This window comes from Theropithecus gelada, chromosome 19 (genome assembly GCF_003255815.1).
Source record: "Theropithecus gelada isolate Dixy chromosome 19, Tgel_1.0, whole genome shotgun sequence".
Classification (NCBI taxonomy): domain Eukaryota; kingdom Metazoa; phylum Chordata; class Mammalia; order Primates; family Cercopithecidae; genus Theropithecus; species Theropithecus gelada.
The window spans coordinates 34658264-34686027 of record NC_037687.1 but is presented as its reverse complement, the minus strand read 5'-3'; the positions used below and the strand labels follow the sequence as shown (position 1 = coordinate 34686027).

The window sequence follows — 27764 nt, the reverse complement described above, 5'->3', positions numbered from 1 at the left end:
CCCAGGCTGGAGTGCAGTGGCCGGATCTCAGCTCACTGCAAGCTCCGCCTCCCGGGTTCATGCCATTCTCCTGCCTCAGCCTCCCGAGTAGCTGGGACTACAGGCGCCCGCCACCTCGCCCGGCTAGTTTTTTGTACTTTTTAGTAGAGACGGGGTTTCACCGTATTAACCAGGATGGTCTCGATCTCCTGACCTCGTGATCCGCCCGTCTCGGCCTCCCAAAGTGCTGGGATTACAGGCTTGAGCCACCGCGCCCGGCCCGACCTCTTTCTAATAAGAAAATGGGGCAACGTGTTCATCCGGCTGCTTCCTGCTGGTATGGGTCGTCATGGGGTTCTTCGGAGGTCGGAACTGGGGTATGGGGTGGAGCAGCATCTGATTGAAAGTGACCTGGGAGGCTTCTTTCATGCGGTCCTGGATGAAGCGGAGGAGACAGGGAGCTATGAGTAGCAAGAAGCCAATGATTACTAAGGGGCTTAGAAAGGGTAGGACTTGGGCCGGGCGCGGTGGCTCAAGCCTGTAATCCCAGCACTTTGGGAGGCCGAGACGGGCGGATCACGAGGTCAGGAGATCGAGACCATCCTGGCGAACATGGTGAAACCCCGTCTCTACTAAAAAATACAAAAAAAAAAACTAGCCAGGCGAGTGGCGGGCGCCTGTAGTCCCAGCTACTCGGGAGGCTGAGGCAGGAGAATGGCGTAAACCCGGGAGGCGGAGCTTGCAGTGAGCTGAGATCCGGCCACTGCACTCCAGCCTGGGTGACAGAGCGAGACTCCGTCTCAAAAAAAAAAAAAAAAAGAAAGGGTAGGACTTAACCGGCCACAGACGACTGCCGCTAAGTGAGGGCCTTGATCCGAGGTTTTTCTGGTGGAGTCTTTCCTGAATCTTTTCTAGAGTGAGGAGATTGGTTTCTACTAGTCCTGACTCATTGATGTAGTGTTCGGCCAGGAAGGGGAAAGGAGGGGGTTAGGTTAGAGGAGTTAAAAGGGCTGGGTAAGGGTACCGCAACCAGTGGGGGCTTATTCTATCTGCTGTGAGGCTTTTTGTAGTGGGTGTGAGGAGTATGCCTAGGTAGGTGACAGAAGGGCTGCAAAGTTGAGCCTTAGCCGGGGTAACCTGATAACGTTGGTCGCCTAGAAAATTTTATTTATTTTTATTTTTATTTTTATTTTTTGAGACGGAGTCTCGCTGTGTCTCCCAGGCTGGAGTGCAGTGGCGTGATCTCGGCTCACTGCAAGCTCCGCCTCCCGGGTTCAGGCCATTCTCCCGCCTCAGCCTCCCAAGTAGCTGAGACTACAGGCGCCCGCCACCACGCCCGGCTAGTTTTTTGTATTTTTAGTAGAGACGGGGTTTCACCATGTTAGCCAGGATAGTCTCGATCTCCTGACCTCGTGATCCACCCGCCTCAGCCTCCCAAAGTGCTGGGATTACAGGCTTGAGCCACCGCGCCCGACCGAAAATTTTAAAAGTGTAGCAATATCTGCAAGGGAGCACTGCTAGGAAGGACTACATAGTAGTAAGCCATCGACATACTGCAATAGTGTGCTGTGGGTCAGGGGACAGGGAACAACATCCTGTGCCAGTGCCTGTCCGAAAAAATGGGGGTATCACGGAACCTTTGAGGCAAAACAGTCTAAATCAGCTGGAAAGAAATATGAGTGTCTGGATCTTCCTATGTAAAAGCAAACAAAGTGACAGTCGGATGTAAGGGAATGGTGAAGAAGGCATCTTTTAGGTCAAGGACAATAAAGTGAGTGGTATCGGGGGGAATGCGCGAGAGAAGTGTATATGGGTTAGGAACAACTGGAAAGGTGGGGACGACTGCCTCACTGATGACGCGTAGGTCCTGCACGAGGCAATAGGCCCTAGAGCTTTTCCATACAGGCGGGATAGGAGTATTACGTGGTGAGCTGGCGGGAACTAGAATGTGCTGCCGGAGCAGGCGTGTAATGATAGGTTTTAATCCCTGTCGATGTTCAAGGGAGATAGGGAACTGGGGTCTAGAGGGAAACTTGGAAGGGTCTTTTAGCCGGATGCAGACGGAGTATGGTGCTGGGCGAGGATTGGGGTGGAGGTGTCCCACACCTTAGGGTTAATAGGGACTGGAAACAGGAGTGGGGGGTCAGCCTGGTGGGGCTTGTCAGGTGAGAGGAGGGGAAAGAGGAACGTGAGGTGTGGGGAGGGGTTGGGTCGGAAGTGAACTGAGGCCCCTAGCTTGGAGAGGAGATCTCGTCCTAAGAAGGGGACTGGGCACGAAGGAATGATAAGAAATGAGTGCGGGAAGAGGGAGCCATCCAGTCGGCAAGACACAGGAGGAGTCTGGCGGTAGGTGGAGGGAGTGCCATCAATTCCCATGACCATGACAGTGGAGGGGTGGCTGGGGCCACTGAAGGCAGGCAAAACAGAGTAGGTAGCCTCCGTGTCCATAAGGAAAGATATGGACTGACCCGTTACCTGGAGCATAACCCTGGGCTCGGCAAGAGTGAGAGGGGTCCCCGAGTCTGGGCTTCTTCAATCTTCATCAGTGTCGAGGAGCTGGAAGGCGCCTCCAGTACCTGGAGGAGGGTCGTCACGTGGCGATGTAGCTACCGTCCTCAGGTTGGGGCAGTCCGACTTCCAGTGGCCCATCTGCCGACGGTTTGGATAGGGGCGAGTTGGCTCCTTTGGGTTAGGGCACTGCCTGGCCCAGTGGCTGTCGTTGCCGCACTTGAAGCAGGCACCAGGTGGCGCTCGGGTAGTACCTCTTCTGTGAGCTCCTGGAGCCAGCTGACCTCAGGGCTGCTACCAAGGCCTGGGTTTGGAGTTGTACCTTCTGTTTTAGCCTGGCCTGTCGTTGGGCCTCAGCTGCTTCCTCTGTGGAGTTGTAGACCTTGAAGGCCAGTTTGACTAAATCCTGGATGGGAGTTTGAGGGCCTTCCTCCGCCTTCTTAAATTTTTTTTGGATATCAGGGGCCGACTGAGAAATGAAATATGAGGCCAAGACAGTTCCTCCTGCCGGGGAGGCAGTCCAACATAAGTCTTTATTTCATTATTTTTAAATATCTTAATGAAATGGGAAAGATAAAATTCATTTTAAAAAACAAGCCTAGAGCTGTGAGGCTAGGCAGGGTGCCTCACACCTGTAGACCAAGCACTTTTGGAGGCCAAGGCAAGTGGATTGCCTGAGCCCGGGAGTTTGAGATCAGACTGGGCAACAAGGTAAAAAAAAAAATTTACAGAAAATACAAAAATTAGCCAGGGGTGGTGCACGCCTGTATTTCCAGCTACTCTGGAGGCTGAGGAAGAGTGCTTGAGCCCAGAAAGCAGAGGCTGCAATGAGCTGAGATTGTGCCACTGCACTCCAGCCTGGGGGACAGAGTGAGACCTTGTCTCAAAACAAAACAAAAAAGCATGTAAAACATAAATAGTTGACTCAAAATGCTATAACCACTTATTAAAATGAACAATTTCAAATACTAACTATACTCTCCCTCTTCGTAAGATAGAAGAACAGAAATTCTTGGACACTGATGGTAGATACATAAACGAGCAATAATTTTATTCTTAGATAATAGTTTGGGGTTGCTTAAAAAGTTGTACATTAGGCCAAGCGTGGTAGCTCACGCCCAAGAAGCCGAGGCAGGCATATCACTTGAGGTCAGGAGTTTGTAACCAGCCTGGCCAGCATGGTGAAACCAATCTCTAATAAAAATACAAAAAATTATCCAGGCATGGTGGTGCACACCTGTAATTCCAGCTACTTGGGAGGCTGAGGCAGGAAAATCACTTGAACTTGGGAGGCAGAGGTTGCAGTGAGCCAAAATCATGCCACTGAACTCCAGCCTGGGTGACACAGCGAGTCTGTCTCACAAAAGAGTTGTACTTTAATCTATCATGTGACTCAGGCACTACACACCACTGTATTAACATAGTGAAGGATACCTATAAATGTAGCAGTTGCATTTATAACAGACAAGAACAAGCAACTGAAATACACTTCAACAGATAAATGATATACAGTAAGTTTTCATAGCATGTGATTCTTTCTGTAGAGAAGGTCTGGCTATGTTGCCCGGGCTTATCTCTTAACTCCTGGCCTCGAGTGAACCACCTCATTCTCCCAAAGCATCAGGTTTACAAGCATGAGCCACCATGCCTGGTTCAGCATGTCATATTCCAAGCGATACAAAAAGAATGAAGGTCGGGTGCAGAGGCTCATGCCTGTAATCTTAGCACTTTGGGAGGCCAAGGTGGGTGGATCACTTGAGGTCAGGAGTTCAAGACCAGCCTGGCCAACATGGTAAAACCCCGTCTCCACTAAAAATACAAAAATTAGCCAGGCGTGGTGGTGTGTACCCATAATCCCAGCTCCTCGGGAGGCTAAAGTAGGAGAATCTCATGAACCCAGGAGGCCCAAGTTGCAGCGAGCCAAGATTGTGCCACCACACTCCAGCCTGGGTGACAGAACGAGAGGGTCTCAACGCGAAGTCTCTTAAGACCAAGGAGAGCATATATTCTGAACTTTTCCACATTGACAGCACTCATAAGGCCTTTCTCCAGTATGAACTCTCCTGTGTTTAATGAGACTGGATGTTTCAGTGAAGGATTTCCCACATTCACTGCACTCACAAGGCCTTTCTCTTGTGTGAACTCTGATGATGAAGGAGGGTAGAGCTTCGCTGAAATCTTTTTCCACATTTGGTGCATTCATAAGGCCTTTCTCCAGTGTGAATTCTCCTGTGTTTAATGAGACTGGAACATTCAGCAAAGGATTTTCCACATTCACTGCACTTATAAGGCTTTTGTCCAGAATGAACTCTTTTATGAACATGAAGCGCAGAGCTGGAAAGAAATGATTTCCCACATTCACTGCATTCATATGGCCTTTCTCCAGTGTGAATCCTCTGATGTATAGTCACGCTGTTCTTATTGCCAAATAATTTCCCACATACCTCACACTCATATGGCCTTTCTCCAGTGTGAACTCTCTCATGAACAAGAAGATGATACTTCCTGTTAAATAATTTCCCACATTCCCTACAATTGTAAGGTCTTTCCCCAGTGTGAAGTCTCTGGTGTTCAGTGAGGTGGGATCTGTACCTAAATAATTTTCCACACTCCTTGCACTCATAAGGTCTTTCTCCAGTATGACCTCGCTGATGTTGAACGAGGTTGCCCTTTTGACCAAAAGATTTCCCACATTCTCCACATTTGTAAGGTCTTTCTCCAGTGTGAACACGCTGATGGTTAATAAAGCAGAACTTCTGGCGAAAAGATTTCCCACATTCCCCACAGTGATAAGCTGTCTCTCCAGTGTGACCTCGCTGATGTTGAATGAATTTACCCTTTTGACCAAAAGACTTCCCACATTCTCCACACTCATAAGGCCCTTCTCCAGTGTGAACATGCTGATGGTTAAGGCTGTCCTTCTGACTAAAAGATTTCTCACACTCCCCACAGGGAAAAGCTGTCTTTCCAGTGTGAACTCGCTGATGCTGAATGAGGTTGCTCTTTCTACTACAAGATTTCCCACACTCTCCACACTCATAAGGTCCTTTTCCAGTGTGATCTTGCTGATGATTACTGAAGCTGACATATCTGCTAAAGGATTTTCCACAATCACTGCATACATAACATCCATCTCTAGTGAAAAGTTTCTGGTGTGGAATAACTGAGTGTTTGGTGCTGAAGGCTTTTGTGCGTTTTCCACACCCGGAATTAGTTTTTCCCTCCTGAAAGGGTGGGCCGTGCTTAGTTTCACTGTCTGTGTTCTCTACAGGGTAAGCGGCTTCTTGTTGGCATAATCCTGAACTGGGCAGCACGTCCTCCCCAAACTCATGGAAGACAAACGGCTCCTGTGACACCCCGAGCTTACGTTTCTTTACAAACGATGCTTCTCTGACACTCTTTCTGCAGAATTTCTCTCCAATATGCTGCTTCTGGTGCTGATTCAGGTTTGCAGTGTCATCCAAGTTTTTTCCACATGCCCCACTCCTGTTCAGCTTCTGCTTCTGATGAGTTTTCTGGTGTTCAACAAAGTGCAAATCATCCCCCGAGATGAGGCCACACATTTCACAGGGGTGAGCCTTCTTAGGAGAAACAACTGCCCTAGGAGTCCTGTTCTGAGACTCTCTTTGTACAGAAATGCTCTGCTTAGACGGTGCCTCCTTATCTTTTGATCCACACCAACAATCTGAAAGAAAGAAAATGCTGGTCAAGTGCAAAGTACCTCTGACGGGAAGGCACAGCCCACCCACAAGTACGTCTCACAAATTGAGGAATTATTCTATAGAAATATTTGCAGGAACACAATGTTGGCTTCAAGCTGAAGATGGGGCTGCTGGCCGGGTGCGGTGGCTCACGCCTGTAATCCCAGCACTTTGGGAGGCTGAGGCGGGTGGATCACCTGAGGTCAGGAGTTCGAGACCAGCCTGGCTAATATAGTGAAACCCTGTCTCTACTAAAAATACAAAAAATGAGTCAGGCTTGGTGGCGCATGCCTGTAATCCCAGCTACTCGGGAGGGTGAGGCAGAAGAATTGCTCAAACCCAGGAGGCAGAGGTTGCAGTGAGCGGAGATCGCACCATTGCACTCCAGCTTGGGCAACAACAGTGAAACTGTCTCAAAAAAATATATATATATGTACACATATATACACACACACATATATACACATTGTATACACATGTATACATACATACATATATACACATGTATATGTATACACATATATACATATATATACACACACATATATATATGTGTAGAAGCATATGTCAAGTCCAAGAAAACATGAGTATAACACCGCAGGGGGTGGACATAGATGGTTTAACAATGGGCATATATTTCCTAATATGTAATTGATACACCAATATCAGAGACAACTACAGATGAAAGCACAAGAAAAATAGATGCAAAGTGGAGTCCAGAGATGTGAGTATTAGTGCTGGGGTGGATATCACAGTAGAAGTGGAAAAGTACAGAACTAACAAGTGTGAAACTCTCAACAATAGGGAGAAAAAGACAAATAGTGTGTGCCTACTCATATTGCCACAAAAATACTTGGCAAATATAAATGGTTTCTGGTACGATTTGGATAAATCCCTGAAGTCATGCCCTCCCCCAGCATGGCACTCCTGAGGGACAGGCTCCCTTTGAGCCTATCATGATGAACCTGAATTGAACCACATTTTATCAAACACCAAGGACTCTCCATCTCACCCCCAGTTCATGGGACCAGATGATATAAGCATGAAGGGAGAGACAGCAGAGATGAACAGGCAACACTAGCTCAGCACAACTAAGCACCTGACAGCCCACAGAAGAGTAAACTAAGTATTACAAGAGAATTCCTAAGCAGGGTCTTGCAAGAACAGTCTATGGTCTATGTAGGTAGTGACAATGTCAATGAAGGCAATTCTCAGCACAGGGAGGTAGGAAGAATTGTCAGATAGAGGAAAGAAATGTTAATAGAACCTGGGCACACAAGAGCTACCGATTTGGACAGTCACCTGACAGCCAGAGAGCAAGCAAAGTGGATACATTAAGGTGCCTATAAGACTCCTGACTCGGACTCCTTCCCTGGGAGCCTGGAGCACAGGATGTGTTGGAGCTGCTTAAGGAGAGGAAAAGGCAATACACACACCTTACTCCTACCAACCACACAACTCACACAGAGAAGTGTAGAAGGAACCCATGTCCAAGCTCCTTAAGTGAGAAAGACAGTCTTGTCAATGAAAAGGGGAACGGCAACACGAGCTCAGCTCACAGCGTGAGCAACTTACCCAGGGAGGATATAAGTGCCAGGTTCTCTAGCATCACATCACGGTACAAGCACCTCTGAACCTCACTAAGAAGACTCCATTCCTCCTGGGAAAAGTTCACAGCCACATCTTCAAAGGTCACAGTGTCCTGCTATGATAGTGACAGATGAAACCACAAACAGCCCCTCTGCTGAGGTAACACAACCCACCTCTCCCACACAGCCACCCTTGCCCATCCTCCTCCCCAAGGTCCCCAACATAGAGCTGAAACTATGTCCACTGGTGCCTTTGTCTCTTCATGGGCCCACTGGTCAATTATCAACAAGAAGTAGGTGGACAAATAGGTATCCATGCTGAGGTCCGGACATAAAAAGGTCCACCCCCTTCTATGCCGGGTGCGGTGGCGCACACCTGTAATCCCAGCACTGTGGGAGGCCGAGGCCAGCAGATCATGAGGTCAGGAGATTGAGACCATCCTGGCTAACACGGTGAAACCCCGTCTCTACTAAAAATACAAAAAATTAGCCACGCGTGGTGACGGGCGCCTGTATTCCCAGCTACTCGAGATGCTGAGGCAGGAGAATGGCGTGAAGAGCAGAGATCACGTCACTGTACTCCAGCCTGGCTGACAGAGCGAGCCTCCGTTTCAAAAAAGAAAAGAAAAAAAAAAGGTCCACCTCCTGAATAGCGATATCCAAGCTGAAGTAAAGCCCAGGACGGCTGCCTGATTCCATCAGACAAACTTGCTCTCTAAATATACATCATTCTTTATACTGCACAGACACATGCCCATGGCCACCCCCACCTGAATTTCCCACACCTTCAGCCCCTCTCTGGCATCCCCACAAGTAAAAGTTTGTTTTTGGAGGTTGTTTTTGAGACACAGTCTAGCTCTGTCACCTAGGCTAGAGTGCAGGGGCACAATCGTGGCTCACTGCAGCCTCTGCCTCCCAGGTTCAAGTGATTCTTGTACCTCACCCTCCCAGGTAGCTGGGATTACAGCCGTGGAACACTATACCTGGCTTTATTTTTAATTTTTTTGAGACGGAGTCTTACTCTCTCTCTCTCACCCACCTGCAGTGCAGTGGTGTGATCTCGGCTCACTGCAAGCTCCGCCTCACGGGTTCACACCATTCTCCTGCCTCAGCCTCCCAAGTAGCTGGGACTACAGGCGTTCGCTACCACGTCCGGCTAATTTTTTGTATTTTTAGTAGAGATGGGGTTTCACTGTGTTAGCCAGGATGGTCTTAATCTCCTGACCTCGTGATCTACCCGCCTTGGCCTCCCAAAGTGCTGGGATTACAGGTATAAGCCACGGCGCCCGGCTTGTATTTTTTTTTTAGTAGAGATAGGGTTTCACCATGTTGGTCAGGCTGGTCTTGAACTCCTGGTCTCAAGTGATCCACCCACCTTGGCCTCCAACAGGGGTGAGCCACCGCACCCAGTCTCCACAAATGAAATTATTTACCCAGTCGCCACAAATAAAATTATTTCACAAAATGAAGAGGGTATAATGGCCCATGATTCCCTTGGGAATATGCAATGGTTTGTTTCTGTTACTCTGTATCCTGACGAGCAAAGTGTAACAACCTGGAACCCTGGTTCATCGCCTTGATAAAAAGCATTGTTAGGCTAGGAAACATTATCCAAGAGAGTAGAGTGGGAATGAGATTTGTACTCACACCTTTGAAGGTTGTCCCGCTATCACAAGGTGTCAAAGTGACACATCATATTGGGCCTTCAATTCTGGCCTTATACCAAACTGGATAAATATCTAGAGTATGCTTGAGAAATACAAACAGGATCCAATATCAACACAGAATTTCCACGGTTTCCAAGAGTAGTGGTAATCCCAAATCATCCTGTGAATGTCTCCCTGAGTGACTCCATAGCCACACAGAACCACATGTGGCTTCAGATATCCAAGGCCCTATCCCACTTCTGTGATGCACCAACTGAGACCTCAGCTGTAGCAACCCTCCTCTGTCCACCTAATGCCGTTTAAAGCCCAGCCCTGGATTTGTGAACCAAACCAAATCTACTATCACAGATGAGCATATTTTTCACTGCCCACATGCACGAGGCTGAATGAAACTCCCCAGGCACTTCCAAAGTCCTCTCAAAACGTTTGTGAGTCCAGACAGTAATAAATAGTTGCAACTTTGGCACCGACTCAGTCTTAAGTGTCATGTTCCCTGAATTACTCCTATGTTTCTGCATACATCTATCTCTTGTCTGTTCTCTCCTTGGATGTCTATGTCCCCTTCCAAATTCTACCGTCTGATACGTCCTGCCATGATGGTCACTCACACCCTCCAGGTGTTTAGGAAGCCCAATAACATCCCTCGGGGACGTAAGTGAGAGATCCACTCCTCAGCCTGTGATCACACCTTCCTGGCCCCTGAAAAGATTTACCACCATAATCAGAAGCATGTCCTCCTAAGTGGGACCCACAACTAACTTACCGTAGTTCACCCATTAGCTTTCATATATCAGACATCTCCAGTATCAACACCCTCCCAGATACCACATCCTGTATGTCTGGTTATCCATTCGATGCCACCACTTATTGGCCTCAAATTCTTCATATGGTCAAACAACTCTCTTGATATCCACAGTCAATATTATGTCAATACCAACTTCATCTCAGCTGAAGCAGCGTCCATGGTTACAGCTGCTAAGATAAAAAACCCTGGGCTCATGCCCGATTCCTCTTTCATGCCCTTATCATCCACATTAGAAAAGCTATCTGTCTGCCAGGTACGGTAGCTCAGGCCTGTAATCCCAGCACTTTGGGAGGCCAAGGAGGGTGAATCACCTGAGGTCAGGAGTTTGAGACTAGACTGGCCAACATGGTGAAACCCGACTCTACTAAAAATACAAAAATTAGCCGTGTAATTACATGCCTGTAATCCCAGCTACTCGGGAGGGTGAGGCAGGAGAACCACTTGAATCGGGGGGGCGGAGGTTGCAGTGGGCCACAATTGTGCCGCTAGACTCCAGGCTGGACAACATAGTGAACCTCCATCTCAAGGAAAAAAAAGAAAACCTAGCTGCCTCAGCTGAGCGCATTGGTTCGTGTCTATAATCCCAGCACTTTGGGAGGCTGAGGCGGGAGGATCACCTGAGGTCAGAAGTTCGAAACCAGCCTGGCCAACATGGTACAACCTCGTCGCTCCTAAAAATATAAAAATTAGCTGGGTGTGGTGGCGGGTGCCTGTAATGCTAGCTACCTTAAGGGCTGAGGCAGGAGAATTGCTTGAACCTGGGAGGCGGAGGCTCCATTGAGCCAAGATGGTGCCATTGCACTCCAGCCTGGGCAACAAAACCAAAATTCCGCATTAAAAAAAAAAATAAGAAAAGAAAACCTAGCTGAATCTACAAAAAGTGAATCCTGAATCCAGACCCATGTGATTTGCCACATATCTGATCCATTAACCCTCACCTGGATTATGGCAGGAGACTTATCTCTGACCTTTCTTCCTCTTCCCTCAACCCAGAGTCTGTGCAACAAGGTCCTATCAGATGAAGCCTATAGCCAGATAAAACTGGGGTAATATCACCTCCTGACTTTGATCCGTTTTATCTCTAAGCATTTCACAACCTGGAAGCAACTCCTGGCTTAACCTTCCAAGAGTGCATACATTGGTTGACAGAAATGAAAATACCTCCATATAACCTGCCATGGCCTTCGTATCCTGGGTTTAGAGATTCTCCAGGGTCCTCGGATCAAAGGACTGAAAAAAATGGCACTTCAGAGTCCCAGGAGACCACAAGCTACAGTACCTATGGATGGGGTCAGGACCAATGAGGGAATGGAACACCCTCCACTTCCCTGTGTGGGTTCCCTAAGTGCTTCTGCAGCCAGGAGTGCCTGAGGGGAGAGGCAGACATTACAAACATGTCACAGGATTTGATAAGCTCAGGCCTCCCTGAACCCTTTCTTCTCCCTAGAGCCAGGTAACCCTAAGGCTGGTTGTGTGACCTGCTTGTTGCAATGCAAACTGTCATCTCTACCACCTATGAGATCTACAAAATGGATTCAACCTCCCAAGGCCCCAAAGTCCTCACCCTCTCGCTCTACAATGTTCTTCCTTTGATTGGCCTTTGGGAAACTTCTTAAAAGCCTGGATTTGGATCATGTCCCTCCTTTCTTCAAAACTTTCCATGGCTTCTAGCGTCCTCATGATGAATGCACAGCCTTTGGCCTCCTTGCTCTACCAGGAAGAGCTCCACCTCACACTTTGTTCCTGACAGACGCCTGTAGACCCCAGGTTCCATCCTCCCTGCTCCATCCATCTCCAGGCCATTGCCTGCACCCCTCCCTGTGCCTGTCACTCTCCCCACTGCATCCCACTGGTGTCAGAAAGAGGTGAAACAGACTTTGCAAAATTTTAATTGAGGAAATTATGACAGTGAAAGAAATCAGACCTAATTGACTCCATCTTGCTTGCAACCTTTCAGCTGTCCTTGTTCATTCCTGGGCACAGGCTGAATTAACTTAGGAAAAGAATTCAGTTCATTGTTTCACTCTGAAACGAAACTGATAATAGCCCTTTCCTGAAAAGACCCCCTTCTTGCCTGGAGACCAGCCTGCCTTACAGGACTAACAAATTAGCTACAAGATTAGAAATTACGGTTTAGGGGTCATGCAGCTTCTGGCTCCAAGAGTCTGAACCTCCCCAAGTTGCTCCTGAAGATAACATCACTATTGTAGAACCTAATGTGGGAAAGAGAGTTTCTGGGGTGCCAGTTGAGTTGGTCTCCCCTGTGTGAGACACCCATGGGAAGCCATGGGTGGCCTCTGAGAAGAAAAGTCTCCTTATTTTTTTTAAGGAGATGTGTCTTTATGCCCCGAAAGCATAACTGCTCGGCGGCATTCCACAGGTTGCTCAGGGAGATAACACTCCCTTGAAGCAGTGGAATATAATCAAACATCTTGGCTCCTCTGAAACCCGCTGCCACCTGTTTCAGCCCCGATAAGTTAAAGATCTTAAGTAGTTTAGACACACGCCTTTGCTCAAGGAAATTCACAGAAACAGCCACTGGTATACATCTTATCAAATGACTCACGAGTTCTCCTTCACTGATTAATCCTTTTCCTCATTCCTTCCCCCGCCTCCAATCTGCCATAAGAACAAAGAGCCTGTAAACCAATAAATTGCGCGGGGACGCCAGGAAGCCTCCGATGCTCCGGTCCCCTGGACCCACCTTTTAAACACTTATTCTGTCTCTTTCTAACTCCTTTGTCTCCGCCGGACTCGGGGTACCCGCTGGGTGGTGTGGGGCTGGTTTCCCCAACATCTAAGATCAGTGCTTGGGGAATTTTGCAGATCCTGCACTGGATGGATCAGCTGACAACACACAGACCGGTAATCTGGGTCAATCAGTTCTCCCATCCCACCCAGAACAGAAAACAGCATGAAAAACTCACTTCAACCCCCTATGAATCCATCTCCAACCTGACCCATCAGCACTCCCCACTTCCCAAGCCATTACCCACCAAATTAATTTTGAAAACTCTGATCCCGGAATGCTCGGAAGACTGACTTGAATAATAAAACTCCTGTCACTCGAACAGCCAGACGGCTCTGCGTGAATTACTATTTCTCCATTGCAATTCTCCTGTCTTCATAAACCGGCTCTGTCTAGGCAGCTGGCAAGGTGAACCCACTAGACGGTTACAGAGACCCCTCCCGCGAGCGCCTCAGTGTCCCTACGCCAGGTACCGGCTACAGACCCGTGAGCAGGAGCCGCTCCCTCCCTGGTTTAGCACCTGGGTGACGATGAGGTGACCTGAGGGCACAGAAGGCGCCACAATTACCTGAGCCAGGCGCCTCGGCGCAGTCGCTGCCATCGGACTACTTGGGGAAAGACGGCCCGGGAGCAGTGGGTGACGACACGGGGCTGTACAGCCGACTGTGCACCGAGGACGATTCCTCTCCACCTTCCAGGTTCAGTCACCGCGGTCCCTCCCAGCATTCAGGAGCCATAAACTGGGCAATCCCCCCCAACACCGATCAACATGGCCGCTATTAGAGGACCCCGGAAGTCTTGGCCTTTCCTCACGTGCACACGTGGAAATGCCTCCTTTCCGAGTCCTCATTGGCTCTGACACGCTGTCGTTTAACGCAGAGCTTTCTGGGTAATGTAGTTCCTCAAGTTCCAAGGCGCTAAAGAGGGTGCTACGCAGAGGCGGGTCTGCAGGAAAAGCCTCCGTCAGGTCGGGGCTCTCCTTAAAAAGCGCGCCCTTCTGGCTGGGCGCGGTGGCTCACGCCTGTAATCCCAGCATTTTGGGAGGCAGTGGTGGGCGGATCACGAGGTCAGGAGATCAAGACTATCCTGTCTAACACGGTGAAACCCCCTCTCTACTAAAAATACAAAAAAAAGTCGGGCGTGCTGGCAGCCGCCTATAGTCCCAGCTACTCGGAAGGCTGAGGCAGGCAGGAGGAGAATTGGCGTGAAGCCGGGAGGTGGAGCTTGCAGTGAGCTGAGATCGTGCCACTGCACTCCAGCCTGGGCGACAGAGGGAGACTCTGTCTCAAAAAAAAAAAAAAGAAAGAAAAAAGAAAAAAAAGACCGCCTTTCTAGGGCAGAGGACGGGTCTCACCTAGCCTTAGAAACTGTGTTGAGATTCGTGGAGACTAGTGTTTGTAACTAATCACTCAAGAATTTGGAAAAATACTATTTCAGATTTTGGGGAGCTCCAAGCTAAATAACAGGGAGCTCAAGTTAAAACTATTATTTAGGATTCTCCCAAAGGCTAAAAATCCAAATTACTACACCATTTGATACAGTCGTTCAGTCGCAAAATACCTGCTCTGGAAGCAGAGGCTGATAAACGTTAAGTTTCTGAAGGCCCTCAGAAGCATTAGAGTCCCTAAGGCAAATCAAGAAAGTGAGAGATGTGCTCCCCTAAAGCAGGTGTGCAAAGTTGAATCTCTGTGATTCCTACAGAAAACAACTCTCCTGCTCATAGAATCGCGAAAGGAAAATCTTGTGGCCTCAAAATTACTAAGCTACAGGGAAAAGTCAAGCTGGGAACTGCTCTGGGCAAACTTGCCCCATTCTATTCAAAGTCAACCCTCTCCTCACTGAGATAGAAGCATATTCTGATTGCCTCCTTTGGAAGGACTTATCAGAAACTAAAAATAATGCAACTATTTGTCTCTCTACCTGTCTACCTGTGACCTGGAAGTCCCCGCCCTGCTTCGAGTTGTCCCCGCCTTTCTGGTCGGAACCAATGTACTTCTTACATATATTCACTGATGTCTCATGTCTCCCTAAAAGGTATAAAACCAAACTATACCCCAACCACCTTGGCCACATGTCGTCAGGACTTCCTGAGGCTGTGTCACAGGCATGCGTCCTCAACCTTGGCAAAATAAACTTTTTTTTTTTTTTGAGACGGAGTCTTGCTTGCTCTTCGTCCAGTCTGGAGTGCAGTGGCGGGTTCTCAGCTCACTGCAAGCTCCGCCCCTCGGGTTCAAGTGATTCTCCTGCGGCAGCCCTCAAGGTAGCTAGCATTACAGGCACCCGCCACCATGCCCAGCTAATTTTTGTATTTTTAGTATAGACGAGGTTTCACCATGTTGGATAGAATTCCTCCATTTCTCCCATCTGCAGGGCACTCACCTGGTCCATCAACTCATCTGAATTATGCCGGTATATTTCCCCCCATGCTCACTGCCTCCTCATTAACCCAGGAGTCTGTTCTCCAGTGTGCAACCAGATAGATCCAATGAAGATCTGGGTTAGACCACCTCTTTCCCCGTCCAAGCATCCCAGCACCTCCAAAACAGATGCTCAGCTTTTCAGGCAACCACATTACAGGCCTGAATCTTGACCCTTGGCTTTTTGTTCCTATGAGAAAGAATGGATGCCTGCTGTACATAGGTCCAAACTCAGCCATACCTCAAAGCATTTGCACAGACTAGTTCCTAAAATAGCTTTCTACACCTGTTTCCATTGGTTGCCAGAAATAAGAACACTTCCATTAATCCCTGGCTGGCACTCAGGACTCTGAGCTTGGTGTATCCACAGGTTCCCCACTCCCAAGAACTGGGAAAACATCAAGTGAACATTCAAGACACCATAATCTCAGACAACACACAGGTAGTGTCAGGTTCAGGGAGAGACTGGGACACTTTCTCTTTCCCTGTGTTGGCACCATAAGCATTTTCAGTCTTCATATCCCATGAAAATAAGAAGGCAAGTGTGACCAGCTCCAGCTGATCAAACCTCCGCTGATCCCTACACAACCATAAAGCCAGGGGCCCTGGGCTAACTGATTAACCGATTTCAATTCTCAATGCTCCTTCTTACCATCTGTGACCTTGAATGAAGACTGCACTTCTCCGTGCCTCATTCTCATCATCCTCATTCCAGTCTGTTCTCTGAGAGGCTTTTGGAAACTGTTAAAGTCCTACCAAGGACATAACCCTCTTTCTGTTCACAACCCTCCATACATCCCAGGACACTCAGACTGAAGGCACAACCCCTAAGACAGGTGTGACTCTGGCTCATGTTCAGGTTTTACTAGGGCTTTTCTATTTTTGAGAGACGGGGTCTCACTATGTTGCCCAGGCTGGTCTTAAGCTTCTGGACTTACATGATCATGACACAATATGGTTAATAGGTTCTGAGAAGTTCATGGCTCAGATGCACCTCTAAGCCTTTGCACCTGTTGGTTCCTCCACCTGTATTAGTCTACCTGGGGCGAAGTCTGTAATACACAGCATTTACCTGAGCTAGGTCCCTCAGTGTAGCTGCTGCCATCAACTGTGGCTGGAGCAGGCATCACCCCACGCAGTGCCTGTGAGCCTCAGGCCTGCCACTTGGGAGCAGAGATGACTCCTCCTCTTGTGCCTTCTCAGTCCCAACCGAGTACTCCCTGGCCTGACAAGCATGCCCAGAAAGCCCTCATCCTGGGCCTTGCAACTAGTGCCTTCTGGGAAAAGTATTTCCCAGAGCTCTCAGTCAACAATGGTGGGATCCTCCAAGACCAAGCAGAATGCAGACCATGTGACACTCTGAGGGCTGCTGGAAAGCCCTATTCACACCTCCAGGGAGGAAGGCTATTGATTCTTTGTAAAAGCATCAAATAGGTATCACATCAGATTCTAGAAAGCTCATCCTGCCCCCAGAGAATAAAAATACTATTTGAGATGCTCCTAAACTTTACTTATCTAAGTGGCCATATCATTGGCATCATTCAGACTTACGATGTGTGCACCCAGAGCTGAGAATATTAAGTATTGATTGCTCTTTAAATTCATGTAGACTGAATCATTATAGTCAGTTTTGTCAGTTTCATTGTTTTGTTGGGAAGAAAAGAAAATTCTCCATAAGACATAATGACAGGATGCTACAAAAAACAGTGAGAAAACATGAATAAGACCTAATATTTGCTACCATAACAGAGTGGCTATAGTCAAAATAATTTAATCATACATTTAAAAATAAAAGAGTATAATTGGATTGTTTATAATATGAAGGATAAATGTTGAGGTGATGGAGACCCCATTTACCCTATGTGCTTATAACGTATGGCATGGCTACATCAAAGTATCTCATGTAATCTTCAAATACATACACTACTATATACCCACAAAAAATAAAAATAAAGGCCAGACACCGTGGCTCACGCTTGTAATCCAAACACTTTGGGAGCCCAAGGCGGGCGGATCACCTGAGGTCAGGAGTTCGAGACCAGTCTGGCCAACATGGAGAAACCGCATCTCTACTGAAAGTACAAAATGATCCAGGCGTGGTGGTACATGCCTCTAATCCCAGCTACTCGGGAGGCTGAGGTAGGAGAATCACTTGAACCCTGCAGATGCAGGTCACGGTAAGCTGACATCATGCCATTGCACTCCAGTCTGGGCAACAAGAGCGAGACTCTGTCTCAAAAAATAATAAAAAATAAATAAATAAATTGCTGGGCACAGTGGCTTATGCCTGTAATCTCAGCACCTTGGGAGGTGAAGTCAGACAGATCACGAGGTCAGGAGTTGAAGATCAGCCTGACCAATATGGTGAAACCACGTCTCTACTAAATATACAAAAATTAGCCCAGTGTGGTGGCAGGCACCTGCAGTCCCAGCTACTCGAGAGGCTGAGGCAGAAGTATCACCTGAACTCGGGAGGCTGAGGTTGCAATGAGTTGAGATCGCGCCACTGCACTCCAGCCTGGGTGACAGAGCTAGAATCCTTCTCAAAAGTAAAAAAATAATAAAGATCTAATGACAGGGAAATAGACAGATGTTGGTACACCCTGAAGCAGGTAGCGAAGCTGATAGTTGGCCACTGGTTCCCACAGAAAATTGCTCTACTGATGCTAGCAAACCCCAGAATTGGGGCTCAATCCAGGAAGGTTCTTGGCTTCATAAAGGAAATAATTCAAGAGCCAACAGTGTAAAGTGAAGGCAGAGCAAGTTTATGAGAGCAACAGAATACAGGAAAATGGCTGCTCCACAGACAGAGCAGGGCTACTCCACAGGCAAAGTAGCACCCGTGGATTGTTGGCTACCTATATTTACAGCTACTCGTTAAGTATGTGCTAAATAAGAGGTGGGTTATTCATGAATTTTCTAGAAAAAGGTGGGGGGGGGGGGGGGAGTTCCCAGAACCAGGGGTTCCTTCTCTTTTAAATTACATGAGGTAGCTTCTGGGCATTGCCATAGCATTTGTAAACTGTCGTGGTGCTGGTGGGATTGTCTTTTAGCATGCTAATTCATTAGAATGAGCATATAATGAGCAATGAGGGTAACTAGAGTTCATGTTCATTGCCATCTTAGTTTTACTGCTTTCAGCTGGTTTCTTTATTGCATCCTGCTTTGACCAGATCCTGTTTCATCATGAGCAGGGTCATGACCAGTGCTTAGAAAACAAGTCCTGCTGATCTATGTCACTATGAGGATCACTATGTCAATATGTTTCTTAATCCACATGCTAAGGTGTACTCAATTTCCTTATCACATTGACATCTGTCTCAAAGGAAGAGCAACTTAACCAATGCCACTGTGGTACACATCAGTGGCTACAACTTTCACAATTAAAGCACAGGTAAAAAAAGGCCATCTGAATGACAACATAAACACGGCATCTGAGTTCCAAAATTTCATCTACTTACAAGAAAGTGGTTATTATTTTCCAGTGATTGCAGGAATAGTTTCACACTGGGAACTGGGATTATCTCAGAATAAATGTTTTTATTTTATTTTTATTTTTTGAAACAGGGTCTCACTGTGTTGCCCAGGCTGGAGTGCAGTGGTGTGATCTCAGTTCATTGTAACCTCTGCCTCCCAGGTTCAAGTGATTCTCCTGTCTCAGACTCCTGAGTGAGTAGCTGGGATTAAAAGCATGTGCCATCACCCCTTGCTAAGTTTTGTATTTTTAGTACAGATGGGGATTCACCATGTTGGCCAGGTTGGTCTCAAACTCCTGACCTCAAGTGAACCGCCCACCTGGGCCTCCCAAAGTGCTGGGATTACATGTGTGAGCCACCGCGCCTGGCCTCAGAATCAATTACAGGTGCGGTGGCTCATAGTTCAGGCCTGTAATCCCAGCACTTTGGGAGGCCAAGGCAGGCAGATCACTTGAGGCCAGGAGTTTGAGATGAACCTAACACGGCGAAACCCCATCTCTACTAAAAATTCAAAAAACAGCCGGGCATGGTGGCTCACACATGTAATCCCAGCTACGTAGGAGGCTGAGGTGGGAGAATCGCTTGAACCTGGGAGGTGGAGGTTGCAATCAGCCAAAATCACACCACTGCACTCCAATCTGGTCGACAGTCTTAAAAAAAAAAAAAAAAAAAGTAAGCAGCAACTCAAATATCCACAAATGGATGAATGAATGAATGAATATACAATGACATTTCATAGCAGACTATACTTCTCAGCAATATAAAACGAATGAACAACTCATATATCTACATTGACATCAAAATAAGCATGATGCAGGAGAGCACCCAGGGATTGTAAGAGGAAACACTTAATTACATCAGTCAGAAAATTCCAGAAAATGGAAAGTACTCTATTATATAGCAAAGTAAATCAATGGTTGTTTGGAAAGCAGAGAGAAAAACTTTATAAAGGCTCCAGGTAAATACAAAGGTGATAGATTAGATAAATTCATTATTGTGACCCTGATGATAGTTTCATGGGATTATAAGAAAATTCAAGACTTATTCTACAACTCAAATATGCATTTATTGGATGTCATTTATATCTTTATTTTATTTTTGAGACAGGGTTTCACTCTGTTGCCCAGGCTGGACTGCAGCATTGGGATCTTGGCTCACTGCAACCTCTGCCTCCCAGGCTCAAGCAATCCTCCCATGTAGCTAGGACTAAGGTACATGCCACCATGCCTGGCTATTTTTCCTAGAGACAAGGTTTTGCCATGTTCCCCATGCTGGTCTCAACTTCCTGGGCTCAAGAAATCTGTCTCCCTCAGCCTCCCATAGTGCTGGGAATACAGACATGAGCCACGACGCTCAGCCTATACTTTATTACAGCTTTTATCATATGATTTAAGAGAAAAATACAGATTTGCCACTATTTTTGGTGACAGGTTTGGCAATTCTATATTGACGGTACCAATTCTTCTCATGCCCTAAGTGGGGAAACTAGCCTCCATAGAAGCAAATATTGATGTAACAGGAAGGTTATTTCTACCTGATTAAACTGGATCAGGCTGGTCACAAAGCTACATCACTGAACTGAGTTCTTTTTCCCTATCCTGTTCCTCCTGTTAATACAAGAGTTACTTTAAGGTGACCAGCCCAAAAGGTCACATGAATCCACAAAACCTTTAGATTATTTCCTCTGATCAAAACTTAGCTACCCAACATTCATCATTATGGAAGTCCTGAGAGAATTTCTGTATCTGCTTATCCATCACAGACATAGTGACTGCATAACTGTGGACACTCCTTTAAAAGCCATACATTTCAGCCGAACACAGTGGCCCACACATGTAATCCCAGCACTTTGGAAGGCAGAGGTGAGCAGATCACCTGAGCTCAGTAGTTGAATTCGAGACCAGCCTGTGTAACATGGTGAAACTCGTCTCTACTAAAAATACAAAACATTAGCTGGGTGTGGTGGCACGCACCTGTCATTCTAGCTACTTGGGTGACTAAGGTGAGAGAATCGCTTGAACCCAGAAGGCACAGGTTGCAGTGAGCCAAGATGGCGCAACGGCACTCCAGCCTGGGTGACAGAGTGAGACTGTATCTCAAAAAAAAAAAAAAGGTGCATTTCAAAAACTTTGTTGCTGTCCCCTCTGCTGACTATAAATGCAGTAACTAAGTAACCATAAAATTATAATTTCACCCTGTAACCTTACAACCTGTGATGTTGCCCTATAGAATTCTGGATATCAGGGCACATGTGTGCCTTGTAAGATCTGCTGAACAGAGTTCCTTCAACAGTATTGAGCACAATGCAATATACCTCATAAGATAAAATTTTGTCGTGTTAAAAAAAAATCACCAATCTTTCAGTGTGGTATTGACATTAAAATAAAAAAACCACCAGAGGTTGTTATAAAAACTGTCCTGTACCCAGCTGACCTATGAACCCGCAATCTGTAGTATCCATGCTACAGATAAAAGACCACAAAGCCCTGAAGTCGTCCTTTGGAGGCCTTGGGCAGCTATGCAAAAAGGCCACAAGTGGAGAAAGCTACATTCTGCATTTATGCAGTCCCCTGAGCCACACAGTTTAGCTATGCTGTCCTTCAAGGTAGCAGGACCCAGGCCAGAGTGCAGTGGCGTGATCTCGGCTCGCTTCAACCTCCACCTCCCAGGGTTCAAGCAATTCTCCTGCCTCAGTCTCCTGAGTAGCTGGGACTACAGGTGTGCCACAATGCCTGGTTAATTTTTGTATTTTTCGAAGAGACAGGGTTTTCCCATATTGCCCAGGCTGGTCTCGAACTCCTGACCTTGTGATCCACCCACCTTGGCCTCCCAAAGTGCTGGGATTATGGGCATGAGCTACCGCGCTCAACCGAAATAGTCTATCTTTTCAAGTCAGTACAAGAGTCCTATGGGACAAAAATGGGGAAGGTCCGTGGTGTAACTTAACAGAAAGAAATGAAAAAGCAAGAAGTGCTGAGGCTACTCAACAAATCCTTCTGTGACTAGATCAGGAATTAAAAATTAAAGAAAGAAAAAAGCCCCAGCATGCTGACTCACACCATGCCTATAATACCAACACTTTGGGAAGCCAGGCAGAAGGATCACTCAAGATCAGCAGTTTGAGACCAGCCTGTGCAATACAGCAAGACCCTGTCTCTACAAAAAATATAAATTTAAAAACTTTGAAAAAGGCCGGGCGCAGTGGCTCACGCCTGTAATCCCAGCACTTTGGGAGGCCGAGACGGGCGGATCACGAGGTCAGGAGATCGAGACCATCCTGGCTAACACGGTGAAACCCCGTCTCTACTAAAAAATACAAAAAACTAGCCGGGCGAGGTGGCGGGTGCCTGTAGTCCCAGCTACTCGGGAGGCTGAGGCAGGAGAATGGCGTAAACCCAGGAGGCGGAGCTTGCAGTGAGCTGAGATCCAGCCACTGCACTCCAGCCTGGGCCGCAGAGCGAGACTCTGTCTCAAAAAAAAAAAAAAAAAAAAAAAATACAAAAAACTAGCCGGGCGAGGTGGCAGGCGCCTGTAGTCCCAGCTACTCGGGAGGCTGAGGCAGGAGAATGGTGGGAACCCGGGAGGCGGAGCTTGCAGTGAGCTGAGATCCGGCCACTGCACTCTAGCCCGGGCTACAGAGCGAGACTCCGTCTCAAAAAAAAAAAAAAAAAAAAAAAACTTTGAAAAAAAGGCTGGGAGCAGTGACTCACACCTGTAATCCCAGCACTTTGGGAGGCCGAGGTGGACAGATCGCGAGGTTAGGAGTTCAAGATCAGCCTGATCAACATAGTGAAACCCCGTCTCTACTAAAAATACAAAAATTAGCTGGGCGTGGTGGTGGGTGCCTGTAATCCCAGTTACTCAGGACGCTGAGACAGGAGAATCACTTGAACCTGGGAGGCAGAGGTTGCAGTGAGCCGGGATCACACCACTACATTCGAGCCTGGGCGACAGTGAGACTTTGTCTCAAAAACAAACAAACAAACAAAAAAACCAAAAAACGAACGAACAAACAAACAAAAAAGCTTAAAAATTCCTCGTGAATGGGATACAATACAATTCCTCGTGAATGGGTACTTCTAGAATACGAAATAGGTGAATGATGCAATGTGGGCACCTACCAAGTAGCTGAGGTGTAATGGCTTTTGCCAGAGAAGTGGCAGTCACATAAATCTAGCAAGGTAACAGGGCATACTAAAAAATATAGTACAGATGCCACATGCCTGGAGTTTTTTCAGTCTGGGCACATGGCACCCTCAAAGGATCTCCTCTCATGTTACACAGAAAAGCATAATTGGCAGAGCACTGGCTCAAACCTAGAATCTCAGCACTTTGGGAAGCGGAGGTGTACAGATTGCTTGACCTCAGGAGTTCAATTCTGGCCTGGGAAACATGGTAAAACCCCATCTCTACTAATACAAGAAAATAGCCAGGCATGGTGGTGCACGCCTGTGGACCCAGCTACATGGAGACTAAGATTGGAGGATCACTTGAGCCTAGGGGGCGGAGGATGCAGTGAGCTATGATCGCAGCACTGCACTCCAGCATGGGTGATGGAGTGAGACCCTCTCCAAAAAAATGAAAAAATAACATTCCCTATACATCTACAGCGTTTTTCTCATCTCAGTGTTCTAGGATCCAATGAGAAGGCACAATGCTTTTTTGCAAACATTACACTCAAAAGGCATTTCCATAGTGACAGCTCTCCTGTGAGTTATGAAGCCAGACTTCTGGATAAATGTCCTATATTTGTCACACTAGTAAGGCCTTCATTCAGTGTTAAATATAATCCTGAAGGAATACAGAGGTGTGGCTACAAAACTGCTGAATTTGTTTTACTTGTAAGGACTCTTCTCTAGTGTGAACTCTCCAACATCCAAGGAGAGCAGACTTTCGGGTAAACATTTTCCACATTTGCTGCAATCACAAGATCTTACTCAGGTGTGTACTCTCCTGTATTTACTGAGACTGGACTCACTGCACTCATAAGGCCTTTCTTTCATGAACTCTCTGATGGTAACGAAGTGAAGAGCTTTTTCTAAATTTTTTTTCACATTCACTACACCCATAAGGCTTTTCTCCAGTGTGAACTCTCCTGTGATTAGTGAGACTGGAGATTTCAGCAAAAGATTTCCCACATTCACTGCACTCATAAGGCTTCTGACCAGTGTGAACTCTCTTATGAACACGGAATGTAGAGCTGTGGGTAAATGACTTCCCGCAATCATTGGATTCATAAGGCCTTTCTCCAGTGTGAACCCTCTGGTGTGCAATGAGTTGGTACTTGTGCCTAAAAAATTTCTGACAAGCCTCACGCGCATAGGGCTTTTCTCCACCGTGAATTCTCTGGTGTGCAAGGAGGTGAGACTTCCTCTTAAATAATGTTCCATATTCCCTACACACAGAAGGCCTTTTTCTAATATGACCAAGCTTGTGTTGAATGAGGTTACTCTTGTGATTAAAACACCTCCCACATTCTCCACACTTACAAGGTCTTTCTGTGAACTCGCTGATGACTCCTAAGGTGCCCTTTTTCATTGTAAGATTTCCCACATTCTCCACACTCATAAGGTCTTTCTCCAGGGTGAATGCGCTGATGGCTCCTGAGGTGCCCCTTTGAAATATAAGATTTCCCACATTCTCCACACTGGTAAGGTCTTACTTCAGCGTGAATGCGCTGATGGTAAGCAAGGCTGCGCTTCTGACTAAAAGATTTCTCACATTCTCCACATTCGTAAGGTCTCTCTGCAGTGTGAAGGCGTTGATGGTTCCTAAGGTTCTGGTTTGAACTAAGAGATTTCAAACATTCTCCACACTCAAAAGGTCTTTCTTCAGCGTGAACTGGTTGATGACGTCTAAGATATACTTCTAAGCTAAAGTATTTCCCACATTATTCACACCCATGAGGTGAACAGGACAGGGATTTTCACAACGCTTTTCCATACAGTGTCTGGAATCTATAGATAACATAACCGGTTCATTCAGGGGTTGATCTTTAACCAGACCCAGGGTGTGGCGCCAGGCTGTCTGCCTGTGGATTTCATTTCTGCCTTTTAGTTTTTACTTCTTTCTTTGGAGGCAGAAATTGGGCATAAAACAGTATGGGGGTGGTCTTCTCCCTTAACAGCACAAATGCTTAATTAACTTTTCTTTTGAGACAGGGTCTGTTGCCCAGGCTGGAGTACAGAGGTGCAGGTATAGCTCAGTGCAGCCTGGAGCACCTGGGCTCAACCATTCCTGCCACCTCAGCCTCCCAAAATTTGGGATTATAAGCGCGCGCCACTGTGCGGGGTCAGAACTCCTCCCTGAGAGCCCAGGAGATGGAGCTGGGCTTTCCCTTCCGAAGAGCCGCAGGGGATCGCTCTTTTTACCATGTTGGAACCTGGGAAACTACAGTACCCAGAAAGCTCTGCGTCAAATGACAGCACGGCAGAGCCAGCGAGAGCTCAGATTGAAGGCGCTTCCGTATGCGCACGTACGGTAAAGGCGGGACTTCCGGCGCCCTTTAGTAGCGGCCATTTCGATTGGCTTTAGGTGTGTTTGTGGAATGAGAGGCCTGGGAGCGCTGTGGAGGGACTGTTGTGGTGAATGGATCCAGAAGGTCGAGAGTCGTTCTTCTCTCTGCACAGACGTAACTCTGCAGCTCTTTAAGGGCGCCCGCGGCTCTTAACCCAGCTTACCCCACGTGGTCCCATGGCGGCCTCCGCTCTGAGGTTCCCGGTTCAGGTAATTGTGACGCCTTCCGTGCTCTCCGGTCACCTCGTAGTCACACAAATCCTAAAGCAGCGAGGGAGCGGCACCTGCTCACGGCTTTGCAACCCGGACCTGGCGACCTGGCGTCGGGACACTGAGACGCTCTCGGAAGGGATCCCTGTTTCAGACACCGGTGGGATGCGGTGGGGAGAACAACAGGTACAGGGAGGGGCGAGGGCAATGGCCTGGAGATGGACGGATCCGGGAGGATGGAACCTGGGGTCCACAGGCGCCTGTAGGGGACAACCTGTGAGGCGGAACTCCTCCTGGAAAAGCAAAGAGGCTGGGGGCTGTGAAATCATTGCGAGGACACTAGAAATATGGAGCATTTCCAAGAAAGAAGGGACTGGATCAAAGTCCGGGCTTTTAAAGTTCCCCAAGGCCAAATAAAGAACAGAGAGAGGATGACGTTGGGGCCCTTTGAGACCGAATCCTTGTAGATCACATTTTGTGCTGAGACACGCAGGTCAGACAACAGTCCAAGGTCACCTGGCTCCATGCACACAAAAGCGTTCAGGGAGGCCTGAGCTTACCAGATCCTATCAGGGACACAGTCCTGTAAAGTCAGCCTCTCCCCTCAGGCCCTTATGGCTGTAGAAGCGTTTAAGGAACGCATACAAGAAAGTGGAGGGTGTGGCCGGGTGCGGTGGCTCACTCCTGTAATCTCAGCACTTTGGGTAGCCTAGGCGGGCGGATCACCTGAGGTTGGGAGTTAGAGACCAGCCTGACCAACCATGAAGAAACTCCGTCTCTACTAAAAATACAAAATTAGCCAGGCGTGGTGGCGCATGCCTGTAATCCCAGCTACTTGGGAAGCTGAGGCAGGAGACTCGCTTGAACCTGGGAGACGTAGGTTTCCGTGAGCCAAGATCGCGCCATTGCACTCCAGCCTGGGCAACCAGAGCGAAATTCCGTCTCAAAAAAACTAAAGAAAGAAAGAAAGTGGAGGGTGTTCTACTCCCTCACTGGTCCTGACTTCTATCCACATGTTCTCTAGCTTGTGGTGGCCTGGGTCTTTTTAAAATCTACTTTAATATGGCCGGGCGCGGTGGCTCACGCCTGTAATCCCAGCACTTTGGGAGGCCGAGGCGGGCAGATCACGAGGTCAGGAGATCGAGACTATCCTGGCTAACACGGTGAAACCCCGTCTCTACTAAAAATACAAAAAATTAGCCGGGCGTGGTGGCGGGCGCCTGTAGTCCCAGCTACTGGGGAGGCTGAGGCAGGAGAATGGTGTGAACCCGGGAGGCAGAGCTTGCAGTGAGCCGAGATCACGCCACAGCACTCCAGCCTGGGCGACAGTGGGAGACTCTGTCTGAAAAAATAAATAAGTAAATAAATTAATTTTTTTTTTTTTTTTTTTTTTTTTGAGACGGAGTCTCGCTCTGTCGCCCAGGCTGGAGTACAGTGGCCGGATCTCAGCTCACTGCCAGCTCCGCCTCCCGGGTTTATGCCATTCTCCTGCCTCAGCCTCCCGAGTAGCTGGGACTACAGGCGCCCGCCACCTCGCCCGGCTAGTTTTTTGTATTTTTTAGTAGAGACGGGGTTTCACCGTGTTAGCCAGGATGGTCTCGATCTCCTGACCTCGTGATCCGCCCGTCTCGGCCTCCCAAAGTGCTGGGATTACAGGCTTGAGCCACCGCGCCCGGCCTTAAATTAATTTTTTAAACTTTTTTGAGACAGGTTCTCACTCTGTCGCCCAGGCTGGAGTGCAGTGGCGTGATCTCTGCCCACTGCAGCCTCGACTTCCCTGGTTCAGCCTTCTGAGTAGCTGGGGCTGCAGACGTGCAATACCATGCCCGGCTACATTTTTATTTTTATATTTTATTTATTTTTATTTTTAAGTAGAGGCGGTGTTTCTCTGTGTTGTCCCGGCTGGCCTCAAACTTATGGGATCAAGCGATCCACCCACCTTGGCCACCCAAAGTGCTGAGCTTACAGGTATGAGCCAGCACACCTGTCCCTGGGACTCTTAAGTGGTGATTTTTCAGACATTTGATCTGGGAACCTCGTAGAAACCCGAAGGCCAAGGTCCTAACTCCATGACACGTTGTATGGAGGTATTCCCATTCCAGTGAACCTGTGTAAATACACTTAGAAGGTTAACCCTGTATTTTGTG

General features: G+C 47.6%; 3 protein-coding genes across 6 annotated transcripts in view; 1 reads left to right on the top strand and 2 right to left on the bottom strand.

The window, feature by feature from the left end:
- The window catches only part of LOC112612249 (zinc finger protein 552), a 65710-nt gene that overhangs the window by 30983 nt on the left and 6963 nt on the right, over window positions 1–27764 (top strand). The window contains exon 1 of one of the 3 annotated variants that reach the window (XM_025366543.1): window positions 24892–25803. The exons of 1 other annotated variant lie outside the window; for it this stretch is intronic. In XM_025366543.1, coding sequence (XP_025222328.1) covers window positions 25585–25803 — 219 coding nt within the window. In that variant the 5' untranslated portion in view covers window positions 24892–25584. Of the gene's footprint in view, window positions 1–24891; window positions 25804–27764 lie in introns of those variants that run through there. One more of the 3 variants, XM_025366545.1, reaches the window with a different exon arrangement.
- Window positions 4113–13762, bottom strand: LOC112612248 (zinc finger protein 587-like). 2 transcript variants are annotated; one of them, XM_025366541.1, is made up of 3 exons: window positions 13567–13762; window positions 7764–7893; window positions 4113–6172 (listed from the first exon to the last, which is right to left on the bottom strand). In XM_025366541.1, the coding sequence occupies exons 1-3, from the start codon at window positions 13597–13599 to the stop codon at window positions 4605–4607; spliced, it is 1731 nt and encodes a 576-aa protein (XP_025222326.1). In that variant the 5' UTR covers window positions 13600–13762; the 3' UTR covers window positions 4113–4604. The 2 variants fall into 2 exon arrangements, with proteins under 2 accessions (XP_025222326.1, XP_025222327.1); XM_025366542.1 differs by having other exon boundaries at window positions 7764–7890.
- LOC112612252 (putative uncharacterized zinc finger protein 814) lies at window positions 23709–24794 on the bottom strand. Its single transcript, XM_025366547.1, has one exon. The coding sequence runs from the start codon at window positions 24457–24459 to the stop codon at window positions 23875–23877; it is 585 nt and encodes a 194-aa protein (XP_025222332.1). The 5' UTR covers window positions 24460–24794; the 3' UTR covers window positions 23709–23874.